Raw genomic sequence first — 14,236 nt, forward strand, 5'->3', positions numbered from 1 at the left:
CAGAGGTGTATTTGGAGGGCAAGTTGGTCAGGACAATATCTATGAGGCTGCCCATGTTTACGGATTTAGGGTTGTACCTGGTGGGTTCCTTGATAATTTGTTTGAGATTGAGGGCATCTATCTTAGATTGTAGGACTGCCGGGGTGTTAAGCATATCCCATTTTAGGTCACCTAACAGAACGAACTCTGAAGATAGATGGGGGGCAATCAATTCACATATGGTGTCCAGTGCACAGCTGGGAGCTGAGGGGGGTCTATAACTTTGTCCCCATGTGCAGTTGCAAACTGTAGTCTGGTCTATTTATGGCGGTTTTAGAGCAATGGCATCTTCCTTGCTGAGTGGCCTTTCAGGTTATGTCGATAAAGGACTTGTTTTACTGTGGATAGAGATACTTTTGTAGCTGTTTCCTCCAGCAAAATCACAAGGTCCTTTGCTGTTGTTCTGGGATTAATTTGCACTTTTCGCACCAAAGTACATTCATCTCTAGGAGACAGAACGCGTCTCCTTCCTGAGCGGTATAACGGCTGCGTGGTCCCATGGTGTTTATACTTGCGTACTATTGTTTGTACAGATGAACGTGGTTCCTTCAGGTGTTTGGAAATTACTCCCAAAGATGAACCAGACTTGTGGAGGTCTACAATTTTATTTCCTGAGGTCTTGGCTGATTTCTTTTGATTTTCCCACGATGTCAAGCAAAGAGGCACTTAGTTTGAAGGTAGGCCTTGAAATACATCCACAGGCACACCTCCAATTGACTCAAATTATGTCAATTAGCCTATCAGAAGCTTCTAAAGCCATGACATCATTTTCTGGTATTTTCCAAACTGTTTAAAGGCACAGTCAACTTAGTGTATGTAAACTTCTGACCCACTGATACAGTGAATTATAAGTTACATATTCTGTCTGTAAACAATTGTTTGAAAAATTACTTGTGTCATGCACAAAGTAGATGTCCTAACCGACTTGCCAAAACCATAGTTTGTAAACTTCTCTAGGACAGGTGGGACGGTAGCGTCCCACTTGGCCAAAATCCAGAAAAAATGTAGCGCGCCAAATTCAAATATATTACTATAAAAATCAATCTTTCATGAAATCACACATGAAAGACACCAGATTAAAGCTACACATGTTGTGAATATAGACAACATGTCTGATTTCAAAAAGGATTTACGGGGAAAGCACACCAAACAATTATGTTAGCTCAGTACATAGCCACAGAAAACACAGCCATTTTCCCAGATAAAGATAGTAGTAACAAAAACCAGAAATAGAGATAAAATTAATCACTAACCTTTGAACATCTTCATCAGATGACACTCATATGACATCATCTTACACAATACATTTATGTTTTGTTCGATAATGTGCATATTTATATCCACAAATCTCGGTTTACATCGGCGCCATGTTCAGAAATGCCTCCAAAATATCCGGAGAGCCACGTCAAATAACAGAAATACTCATCATAAACTTTGATGAAAGATACATGTTTTACATATAATTAAAGATACACTTGTTCCTAATGCAACAGCTGTGTCAGATTTTTTTTAAACTTTACGTAAAAAGCACACCATGCAATAATCTGAGACGGCGCTCAGATGTAACAACATTTCTCCGCCATGTTGGAGTCAACAGAAATACGAAATTACATCATAAATATTCCCTTACCTTTGATTATCTTCATCAGAATGCAGTGCCAGGAATCCTAGTTCCACAATAAATCATTGTTTTGTTCGATAATGTCCATTACTTATGTCCAATTAGCTAATTTTGCTACCATGTGTAGTACACGTGTCCAGATGCAGGCAAATGTCGGACGAAAACTTCAAAAAGTTATATTCCAGGTCGAATAAACTGGTCAAACTTAGTAGAGAATCAATCTTCAGGATGTTGTTATCATTTATATCCAATAAGGTTCCAACCGGATAATTATTTTCAGTCTCTATAAGTAATGGAACGCAAGACGATATAATGAGGAAAGCACATGACCAAGAACTGGCAATCTGCCAGACCACTGACTCATTCCCCTCCCATCCGGTCCCACAACACAGTATAAGCTTCATTCCACTTTCTACTGACTGTTGACATCTAGTGGACGGCGTATGAAGTGCAAACAGATCCATATATTATAGGGAATTGAATAGGCGATGACTTTAACAACGGCCACTCTCAGAATTTTCACTTCCGGTTTGGATTTTTTCTCAGGTTTTTTCCTGCCATATGAGTTCTGTTATACTCACAGACATCATTCAAACAGTTTTAGAAACTTCAGAGTGTTTTCTATCCAATAGTAATAATAATATGCATATATTAGTATGTGGGACAGAGTAGGAGGCAGTTCACTATCGGCACGAAATTCATCCAAAAGTGAAAATGCTTCCCCCTATACCAAAAAAAGTTAACAAGAAATTTGTGGAGTGGTTGAAAACGTGTTTTAGTGACTCCAACCTAAGTGTATGTAAACTTCGGACTTCAACTGTACCTAGAGAGTTTTCATCTGTATTTTTCATAGCTGTCTACAGACCACCACAGACCGATGTTTGCACTAAACCCGCACTCAATGAACTGTATTCCACCATAAGCAAACAGGATGAGCAAACGCTCATAGTTGCCGGGGACTTTAATGCAGGAAAACTTAAATCAGTTTGACCTAATTTCTATCAGCATGTTAACTTAGGGCTTTGCCCCTTTTTTCTACACTTTCTTTCTGAATGACGTGCCAAAAGTAAACTGCCTGTAGCTCAGGCCCTGAAGCCAGGATATGCATATAATTGGTACCATTGGAAATAAAACACTTTGAAGTTTGTAGAAATGTTAAAATAATGCAGGTGAATATAACACAATAGATATGGTAGGAGAAAATCCAAAGAAAAACAAATCTGATTTTTTTTTGTTGAGAGACCATCCTCTTAGAAATGCAAGAGTAAGGTCATATTGAAACTTAGCTACCTGGATGCAATTCCCATGGCTTCCACAAGGTATCAGAAGGCTATGTTCAAGGTTTCAGGCTTGTAACTTCAAAAACGAATAAGAAATATACGTTTTAGCAGAAGGACACAGTCTTGGAAATTCTTGTTTGCGCGCCCCAATTACACACCTGCTAAAACCGGTTTCCTATTGAACATACTTTGTTCCGTAAGAAATATTATAGTTTGATTACATTTTAGGGTATCTGAATAGTAAATAGAAATGTATTTTGAGTTCTTGAAACAAAGTTTAGGGGTAGATTTTTGGATTCCTTTCTCTGCATGTTGAATGAGTGGATTACTCAACTCGATGGTGCCAACTAAATTGACTTTTTGGGATATAAAGAAGGATTTTATCTAACAAAAAAACACTACATGTTATAGCTGGGACCCTTTGGACGACAAATCAGAGGAAGATTTTCAAAAAGTAAGTGAATATTTAATGGTTATTTGTGAATGTATGAAACCTGTGCCGGTGGAAAAATATTTTGATGTGGGGCGCCGACCTCAAACAATCTTATGGCATGTTTTCGCTGTTAAAGCTACTGTAAATCAGACAGTGGAGTTAGATTAACTTCTCTAGGGTAGGGGGCAGCATTCAGAATTTTGGATGAAATGCATGCCCAAATTAAACTGCCTGCTTCTCGGGCCCAGAAGATATGATATGCATATCATTTGGATAGAAAACACTCGAAAGTTTCCAAAACTGTTAAAATAGTGTCTGTGAATATAACAGAACTGATTTGGCAGGCGAAAACCTGAGAAAAATCCATTCAGGAAGTAGTTTTTTGTTGGTTTTGTAGTTTTCTATTCAATGTCATTACAGTATCCATTGACTTAGGACTCAAATTGCAGTTTCTATGCCTTCCACTAGATGTCAACAGTCTTTAGAAATTGTTTCAGGCTTGTATCCTGAAAAATGAGGAAGTAAGAGCAGTCTGAATGAGTGGGCCCTAAAGTGTCACAGAGCTTTTTCATGCGCACGACCGAGAGAGCGCATTTCTTGTTTACCTTTTAAATTGACAACATTATTGTCCGGTTGAAATATTATCGATTATTTAGGCTAAAAACAACCTGAGGATTGAATATTAACATCGTTTGACATGTTTCTCTGAACTTTACGGATACAATTAGGATTTTTTCGTCTTCCTGTTTTGACTGCGTTTGAGCCTGTGGATTACTGAAGAAAACGCGCGAACAAAACTGAGGTTTTTGGATATAAAGAGACTTTCTCGAACAAAAGGAACATTTATTGAGTAAATGAATGTCTGCTGAGTGCAACCATATGAAGATCATCTGTATGAAGATCATCTCTATTTCTGACTTGTGTAACTGTTCTACTTGGCTGGTTACTGTTTGAAATGATTTGTCTAGTGGACTACGTTCTCAAATAATCGTAAGGTATGCTTTCGCCGTAAAGCATTTTTTAAATCTGACACCATGGTTGGATTCACAAGAAGTTAATCTTTAAACCTATGTAAAATATGTTTTTGTTTTCTGAATTTTTATAATAGGTATTTCTGTATTTGAATTTGGCGCCCAGTAGTTTCACTGGCTGTTGAAGAGGTGGGACGCTACCGTCTCACGAACCCTAGAGAAGTTAACAATAATTTAAGCTTTCAGCTGATATAAGACACTATCCCTTAGAAGTGCAACCAGAGGGAAAAAACTCTAGACCACCTTCACTCCACACACAGAGATGAGTACAAAGCTCTCCCTTGCCCTCCATTTGGCAAATCTGACCATAATTATATCCTCCTGATTCCTGCTTACATGCAAAAATTTAAGTAGGAAGCACCAGTGAGAAAGTGGTCAGATGAAGGAGATGCTAAACTACAGGACTGTTTTGCTAGCATAGAATGGAATACATTCCGGGTACTTCCGATGGCATTGAGGAGTACACCACATCAGTCACTGACTTCCTTAAGAAGTGCATCGATGACGTCATCCCCACAGTGACTTTACATACATACCCCAACCAGAAGCCATGGATTACAGAAAATATTCGCACTGAGCTAAAGAATAAAGCTACAGCTTTCAAGGAGTGAGACTCTAACCCGGAAGCATATAAGAAATCCCGCTATGCACTCCGATGAACCATCAAAAAGGCAAAGCTTCAATACAGAACTAAGATCAAATACACCGGCTCCGACGCTTGTCGGATGTGGCAGGGCTAGCAAACTATTACAGACTATAAAGGGAAGCACAGCTGAGAGCTGCCCAGTGACACGAACCTACCAGGCGAGCTAAATACCTTCTGTGCTATCTTCGAGGCAAGTAACACTGAAACATGCATGAGAGCTCAAGCTGTTCCGGGCGACTGTCTGATCATGCTCTCCGCAGCCAACATTCACAAGGCCGCAGGGCCAGACGGATTACCAGAACGTGTACTCTGAGCATGCGCTGACCAACTGGCAAGAGTCTTCACTGACATTTTCAACCTCTCCCTGTCTGAGTCTGTAATACCAACATGTTTCAAGCAGACCACCATAGTCCCTGTGCCCAAGAACACTAAGGTAACATGCCTAAATGACTACCGACCTGTAGCACTCACGTCTGTAGCCATGAAATGCTTTGAAATGCTGGTCATGGCTCACATCAACACCATTATCCCAGAAACCCTAGACCCACTCATATTCGCATACCGCCCCAACAGATCCACAGATGATGCAATCTCTATTGCACGCCACACTGCCCTTCACACCTGGACAAAAAGGAACACCTATGTGAGAATGCTATTCATGGACTACAGCTCAGAGTTCAACACCATAGTGCCCTCAAAGCTCATCACTAAGTTAGGGACCCTGGGACTAAACACATCCCTCTGCAACTGGATTCTGGACTTCCTGATGGGCCGCCCCCAGGTGGTAAGGGTAGGTAACAACACATCTGTCATGCTGATCCTCAACATGGGGTCACCTCAGGGGTGCGTGCTCAGTCCCCCTCCAGTACTCCCTGTTCACTTATGACTGCAAGGCCAGGCACGACTCCAACACCATCATTAAGTTTGCCGATGACAACTGACAACGATGAGACAACCTATAGGGAGAAGGTCAGAGACCTGACCGTGTGGTACAAGGACAACAACCTCTCCCTCAACGTGATCAAGACAAAGGAGATGATTGTGGACTACAGGAAAAGGAGGACCAAGCACGCCCCCACTCTCATCGACAGGGCTGTAGTGGAGCAGGTTGAGAGCTTCAAGTTCCTTGGCGTCCACATCACCAACAAACTATTGTGGTCCAAACACACCAAGAGAGTCGTGAAGAGGGCACGACAAAACCTATTCCCCCTTAGGAGACTGAAAGGATTTGGCATGTGTCCTCATATCCTCAAAGGGTTTTACAGCTGCACCATCGAGAGCATCCTGTCGGGTTGCATCATTGCCTGGTATGGCAACTACTTGGCCTCCGACTGCAAGGCGCTACAGACGGTAGTGCATACGGCCCAGTACATCACCGGGGCCAAGCTGCCTGCCATCCAGGACCTCAATACCAGGTGGTGTCAGAGGAAGGCCCTAAAAATTGTCAAAGACTCCAGCCACCCTAGTCATAGACTGTTCTCTCTGCTACCGCACGGCAAGCGGTACCAGAGCACCAAGTGTAGGTCCAAGAGACTTCTAATCAGCTTCTACCCTCAAGCCATAAGACTCTAGAAACAACTAATTAAATGGGTACCCAGACTTTTTGCATTGCCCCCCCCCCCCCTTGTACGCTGCTGCTACTCTCTGTTATTATCTATGCATAGTCACTTTAATAACTCTACCTACATGTAAATATTACCTCAATTACCTTGACACCGGTGCCCCCGCACATTGACTCTCTACCAGTACCCCTTGTATATACTCATGCTATTGTTATTCACTGCTGCTCTAAATTATTTGTTATTCTTATCTCTTACTTTTTTTCATTTTTTTCTTAAAACTGCATTAACTTCTTATGGCTGCAGGGGCAGTATTGAGTAGCTTGGATGAAAGGTGCACATAGGTGCCCATAGTAAACTGCCTGCTCCTCAGTCCCAGTTGCTAATATATGCATATTATTATTCGTATTGGATAGAAAACACTCTGAAGTTTCTAAAACTGTTTGAATTATGTCTGTGAGTATAACATAACGCATATGGCAGGCAAAAACCTGAGAAGTACCACTTCCTGTTTGAATTGTTTCTGAGGTGGCAGATTTTCAACCAAGCTCTCATTGAAATTACAGCGAGATATTGATGACGGCTTCCACTAGATGTCAACAGTCAATAGAACTTTGTCTGATGACTCTAATGTGAAAGGGGGCCGAAGGAGACAGGAATTAGTCACCACTGCCACGAGCTGACCATGCTTTCACATGCGCGTTCACATGAGGAGAACCTCCGTTCCACCGCTCATCTGAAGTCAATCTAATTCTCCGGTTGAAACGTTATTCAAGATGTATGTTAACAACATTCTAAAGATTGATTCAGTACATCGTTTGACATGTTTCTACTGACTGTTACGGAACTTTTGGACATTTCGTCACGTTATAGTGGACGCGCTTTGTGACTTTGGAATTGTTTACCAAACGCGCTAACCAAAGTAGCTAATTGGACATAAATAACGGACATTATCGAACAAATCAAGCATTTATTGTGGACCTGGCATTCCTAGGACTGCATTCTGATGAAGTTCATCAAAGGTAAGGAAACATTTATCATGTATTTTCTGGTTTCTGTTGACCCCAACATGGCGGCTAATTTGGCTATTGTTCTGAGCTCCGTCTCATATTATTGCATGATTTGTTTTTTCCTTAAAGTTTTTTTTAAATCTGACACAGCGGTTGCATTAAGGAGAGGTATATCTATAATTCCATGTGTATAACTTGTATTATCATCTACATTTATGATGAGTATTTCTGTTGAAACGATGTGGCTATGCAAAATCACTTGATGTTTTTGCATAACTAGTGAATGTAACGCGCCAATGTAAACTCAGATTTCTTGTTATAAATATGAACTTTATCAAACAAAACATGCATGTATTGTGTAACATGAAGTCCTATGAGTGTCATCTGATGAAGATAATCAAAGGTTAGTGATTAATTTTATCTCTATTTCTGCTTTTTCTGACTGCTATCTTTCGCTGGAAAAATGGCTGTGCTTATTGTGGTTTGGTGGTGACCTAACCTAATCGTTTGTAGTGCTTTTGCTGAAAAGCATATTTGAAATCGGACACTTTGGTGGGATTAACAACAAGATTACCTTTAAAATGATATAAGACACATGTACAGTATATCACAAAAGTGAGTACACCCCTCACATTTTTGTAAATATTTGAGTATATCTTTTCATGTGACTTCCAGTGACCAGTCAGTATGAGGGAGTGTGAGAGCGATGACATCAAATTTAACACACCTGCTCCCCATTCACACCTGAGACCTTGTAACACTAACGAGTCACATGACACCGGGGAGGGAAAATGGCTAATTGGGCCCAATTTGGACATTTTCACTTAGGGGTGTACTCACTTTTGTTGCCAGTGGTTTAGACATTAATGGCTGTGTGAGTTATTTTGAGGGACAGCAAATTTACACTGTTATACAAGCTGTACACTCATTACTTTACATTGTAGCAAAGTGTCATTTCTTCAGTGTTGCCACATGAAAAGATATACTCAAAAAAATGTGAGGGGTGTACTCACTTTTGTGATATACTGTATGTTTGAGGAATTTTAATTATGAGATTTCTGTTGTTTGAATTTGGCGCCCTGCACTTTCACTGGCTGTTGTCATATCAGCCACAAGAAGTTAAGGGCTTGTAAGTAAGCATTTCGCTCTAAGGTCTACTCTACACCTGTTGTATTCGGTGCATGTGACAAATAACGTTTGATTTGATGAGAGGTGGGGAGTGTGTTGTGTACCTCCAGGCAAGCTGATTTGTGAACTTCCATCGATATTGGTTTCATATTGGCTTAGATATGATGGTAGGGACATTTTTATTAACACTACACTTCAAGCAATGCCTATAATCTACTAAATGTTCCTTTTTTCTTTCAGATTTATCATGGCCTGGAGATCTTTATATGACATTATGTGGTGTTGACTGTTTGTGTCTGTTCAGTTTGTTGGTTTTCATTTTCAGTTGAATAAAAAATAATAATATCTGATTTGAAATTAGAACCAAATTGCTATAAAGTTGCAAGGAAAATGCATTCAAACACAATATTTGCAATTCAATGGACATCGGTTACACAAAGCTACTGTGTAAGCTACCTTTGTATTGCCAAAATGTAGTCTGACCTGTGACACTGTTCTAATCAGCAAGCTCATAACCTTCAGACCATGATATTTTTATGATAATGGCTGTTATGAACTAAGAGTTACAAACACCTGGTTGAGGACTGTTTTACAAACATGTTTCGCACACGCACACGCACGCACACACACAAACACACACCCTTTCCAAAATCCAACATAAACACTTAGAATATAAAACCATTGCACAATTGTTCTCTTTCTTTGGCAGAATAGAAATATCCCAGTCAAAGCAATGAAAAGCATTACAACCAAACTGTGTGATAGATGGCTTGTTGTGAACACATCATTCCACTGATCTACTGGAAGTTTCTACTGCTTTGATATCAGGTCATTAATCTTTGTCACCTTGCATTTTGGTTCACATTTTGTGGAATGCGATAATGAAGTCTCCAACTCGGTCTCCATTTTAACTGCGAGAACATTTTACTTTACTGTACTTCCTCCGTAAAGTAAAACTCTAAAATGGTTGCCAACTTAAAAAGTGTTTTTAATATATGAAGTGAATGGATTGTCACGTTTGTTCCAACTTCCATACCTCCAGACTCTAAGCAGACACTATAAAGTAACGAAGCCAACTTCTATACTCGTTTCTTCACTTTCTGACAGCCTAATTGGGTATTTTTAAACTCACAGCGAGAGAGGGGCACACGTTTGTTCACGGAGGAACGAGGACTGCACTGCAATGCCTAAATAAAGTACAGTGTATCAAAGGACAGTGAATTTTCCTCTGACAACGTTTCTGACCGACAACACCAAGTTAAAAAAGCAACCTTCTGTCACTGCTTCTCATTACCACTCCTGGAAAACATACATGTACCTTCATACAGCAAGAGGCTTCCTCCCAATTGTCCAGATTGTAACTGTTAGGAAGTGTAGTTAAAAAAAAAATGGTATCCTGAATCCAAAATGGTGTATCGAATGTAATGCAATTAAGAAGCCAGATGCTTTGTGCTGAATTAAATGTCTTATGAGACACTGTGGTCTTACTTTCCCTTTCCATCTGGTCTTAAATCAATCCCATTAACATTCCCCTACTTGGATGTTTGGCATATGTTTTGTCATCCTCTGAGGCCAAACTTTACTTTCCTCTCTTCAATTGAAGTACTACCGTGCTGCTGACTAGTTGCCAGTGGAGGAAAAAGAATAGAGAATGATGACATTTTAATTTCTATTCCCACTATGTATAAATGTTTATTGAAAAATATGCATTCACAGATTCCAAACTCCTTTCAAACTTTTCAACTCAATGTAGACTGTGACTACACATAGCCTTTTGCATGAAAGTGTCATCAAGTTTTGGAATCAGTTCATTCATTCATGAGTCTTTGTATTATGTACGGTGCAATGGCACAACAAAACAAATGGTCTTGAGAAAGAAATGCCATCTTATTGAAAAGAAGGACCATGTTGGAGAAATATAATGTTTCAGCACATTTCCTTATGAAACAAACACACAAACACACACACAAATCCAAGTGATGGATCCTCCAACATATTGCATCCAGCACTGATACCAAGCAACAACACTCCACAATGGCCATCCACATCCATTCTAATTACAAAACAGTCTGTCATCAGTCAAGCTACAGCTCCAACCAGTGTTTTAATTATATAATGCCCAGACAATTTCACACAGAGTGAAGAAGAACTGTCAGTCAAAACATAGTATTGGTTAAATGGCTTTATCCAGGAGCCACTTAACTAGCAACACATACCACACCTAGGCCCTAATCCTCCCCACGTTCTCCCTTAATCAATGACGTGGATCTGATGCACTGGCTGACATTTTCCACTACTCAAGCCTGATAAAGACCTTCAGGTCGAAACATTGCACAATACAACAGCGGGAGCCTTCATCAATGTGCAGGTATATATTCTTTATTTCCTGAGTTTATATTTTGTGTACCCAGCACCTGCAAGTCATTATTATATGCAATTTAGCGATACATTTATAAAGGGGTAGTCCCAGGAATCAAACCCACAACCCTAGCATTACAAGTGCCATGCTCTACCAACTGAGCTACAAAGGACCACCAGTCATTGGATGTGGGTACACTATGTTTGGAACTAGCCACTACTCACCCATAACGGCCAATGCTGAGGCTTTGGTTAGCTCCCTCTTCATGCTCTCCAGCACCTCCAGACCACTACCGTCCACATTGCACCTATTGATAGTGCCATTACCAGAGCTGATCCAGTATAGCTTGTTGGCTGTATAGTCTATGGAGAGACCTGGGGAGAAGAATGACAGAGTTAATAATAGGTATTAAACCTTTATGTCACTATAAAATGAAAATCTGGTGAGTGGTGAAATATAGTGCATTTTATTTTTCAAGTCAGATGTATAATATGTGTGTTTCCTTGATTAGATATTTTTTTATTTAGTCACATACACAGGGTCGCAGATGTAGCCTACTTGGAGTGTACAGTGAAATACTTAAGCTCCAAGCTCCAACAGTACAGGTGTGAATGAAACAATAATAATAAAACAATAAAACATACTGTACATATATACGGTACGTTTACAACTGTGACAAGGATACATACAGTGGGGCAAAAAAGTATTTAGTCAGCCACCAATTGTGCAAGTTCTCCCACTTAAAAAGATGAGAGAGGCCTGTAATTTTAATCATAGGTACACTTCAACTATGACAGACAAAATGAGAAAAAAAAATCCAGAAAATTACAATGTAGGATTTTTTATTAATTAATTTGCAAATTATGGTGGAAAATAAGTATTTGGTCACCTACAAACAAGCAAGATTTCTGGCTCTCACAGACCTGTAACTTCTTCTTTAAGAGGCTCCTCTGTCCTCCACTCGTTACCTGTATTAATGGCACCTGTTTGAACTTGTTATCAGTATAAAAGACACCTGTCCACAACCTCAAATAGTCACACTCCAAACTCCACTATGGCCAAGACCAAAGAGCTGTAAAAGGACACCAGAAACAAAATTGTAGACCTGCACCAGGCTGGGAAGACTGAATCTGCAATAGGTAAGCAGCTTGGTTTGAAGAAATCAACTGTGGGAGCAATTATTAGGAAATGGAAGACATACAAGACCACTGATAATCTCCCTCGATCTGGGGTCCCACGCAAGATCTCACCCCGTGGGGTCAAAATGATCACAAGAACGGTGAGCAAAAATCCCAGAACCACACGGGGGGACCTAGTGAATGACCTGCAGAGAGCTGGGACCAAAGTAACAAAGCCTACCATCAGTAACACACTACGCCGCCAGGGACTCAAATCCTGCAGTGCCAGACGTGTCCCCCTGCTTAAGCCAGTACATGTCAAGGCCCGTCTGAAGTTTGCTAGAGAGCATTTGGATGATCCAGAAGAAGATTGGGAGAATGTCATATGGTCAGATGAAACCAAAATATAACTTTTTGGTAAAAACTCAACTCGTCGTGTTTGGAGGACAAAGAAGGCTGAGTTGCATCCAAAGAACACCATACCTACTGTGAAGCATGGGGGTGGAAACATCATGCTTTGGGGCAGTTTTTCTGCAAAGGGACCAGGACGACTGATCCGTGTAAAGGAAAGAATGAATGGGGCCATGTATCGTGAGATTTTGAGTGAAAACCTCCGTCCATCAGCAAGGGCATTGAAGATGAAATGTGGCTGGGTCTTTCAGCATGACAATGATCCCAAACACACCGCCCGGGCAACGAAGGAGTGGCTTCGTAAGAAGCATTTCAAGGTCCTGGAGTGGCCTAGCCAGTCTCCAGATCTCAACCCCATAGAAAATCTTTGGAGGGAGTTGAAAGTCCGTGTTGCCCAGCATCAGCCCCAAAACATCACTGCTCTAGAGGAGATCTGCATGGAGGAATGGGCCAAAATACCAGCAACAGTGTGTGAAAACCTTGTGAAGACTTACAGAAAACGTTTGACCTCTGTCATTGCCAACAAAGGGTATATAACAAAGTATTGAGATAAACTTTTGTTATTGACCAAATACTTATTTTCCACCATAATTTGCAAATAAATTCAGTAAAAATCCTACAATGTGATTTTCTGGATTTTTTTTCCTCATTTTGTCTGTCATAGTTGAAGTGTACCTATGATGAAAATTACAGGCCTCTCTCATCTTTTTAAGTGGGAGAACTTGCACAATTGGTGGCTGACTAAATACTTTTTTGCCCCACTGTACATACAGTATAATGATAATTGGGGTGTGGGCAGGGTAATTGTCCGTAGGCTGCTGTTCAGCAGCCTGATGGTTTGGCTGTAGAATATATTGGCCAGTCTGTTAGTGCTAACCATGATGCTCCTGTATTGCCCGCGTCTGAGTGACGGAAGCGGGGACAACAGGCCGTGGCTCGGGTGGCTGAGGTTCCTGATGATCTTCTTGCGACACCTGATGTTCTCGGTGTCCTGGAGGGCAGGCAGTGTGCACCCAATGGTGTGTTCGGCTGAGTGTACCACCCTCTATAGCGCCTTGTGGTCCGCAGCGGTGGAGTTGCCGTATCAAGCTGTGATGCAGCCCGACAGAATGCTCTCGATGGAACTCCTTAGAACACAGTGAGGGCCCAATGAGAAATTACAAATTTATTCAGCCTCCTGAAGTTGAAGAGTCACTGTCGTGCCTTCTTCCCCACTGTGTCCGTGTGGTTTGACCATTTCAGATGTGTTTTTAACCGTCTCCACGGTGGCTCCGTTGATGAGGATGTGGGCGTGCCCAGCCTGGTTCTTCCTAAAATCCACAATCAGCCCCTTTGTTTTGTTGACGTTGAGGGATATGTTGTTCACCTGGCACCACACCGTCAGAGTGCCAACCTTCTCCATGTAGGCCGTTTCGTGGTTGTTCGTAATCAGGCCTACTACTGTCATATCATCAGTGAACTTGATGATGGAGTTGTGAGGCCACACAGTCGTGGGTATGCAGGGAGTACAGGAGGGGACTGAGGACAAACCCTTATGAGGATCAGTGTGGAGGAGGTAATGTTGCCTACCATCACCACTTGGGGGCGGCCCGTCAGGAACT

The 14,236-nt window shown here is 41.1% G+C and overlaps 1 protein-coding gene across 1 annotated transcript in view; it reads right to left on the reverse strand.

The window, feature by feature from the left end:
* LOC120063930 (low-density lipoprotein receptor-related protein 1B-like) overlaps positions 1–14,236 on the reverse strand; it is a 345,986-nt gene that overhangs the window by 175,018 nt on the left and 156,732 nt on the right. Inside the window, 1 exon segment of the mRNA XM_039014240.1 lies at positions 11,331–11,480. Within this exon segment, the coding sequence (XP_038870168.1) occupies positions 11,331–11,480 (150 nt within the window).

The sequence above is a fragment of the Salvelinus namaycush genome, chromosome 19, assembly GCF_016432855.1.
Source record: "Salvelinus namaycush isolate Seneca chromosome 19, SaNama_1.0, whole genome shotgun sequence".
Taxonomy (NCBI): Eukaryota; Metazoa; Chordata; class Actinopteri; order Salmoniformes; family Salmonidae; genus Salvelinus; species Salvelinus namaycush.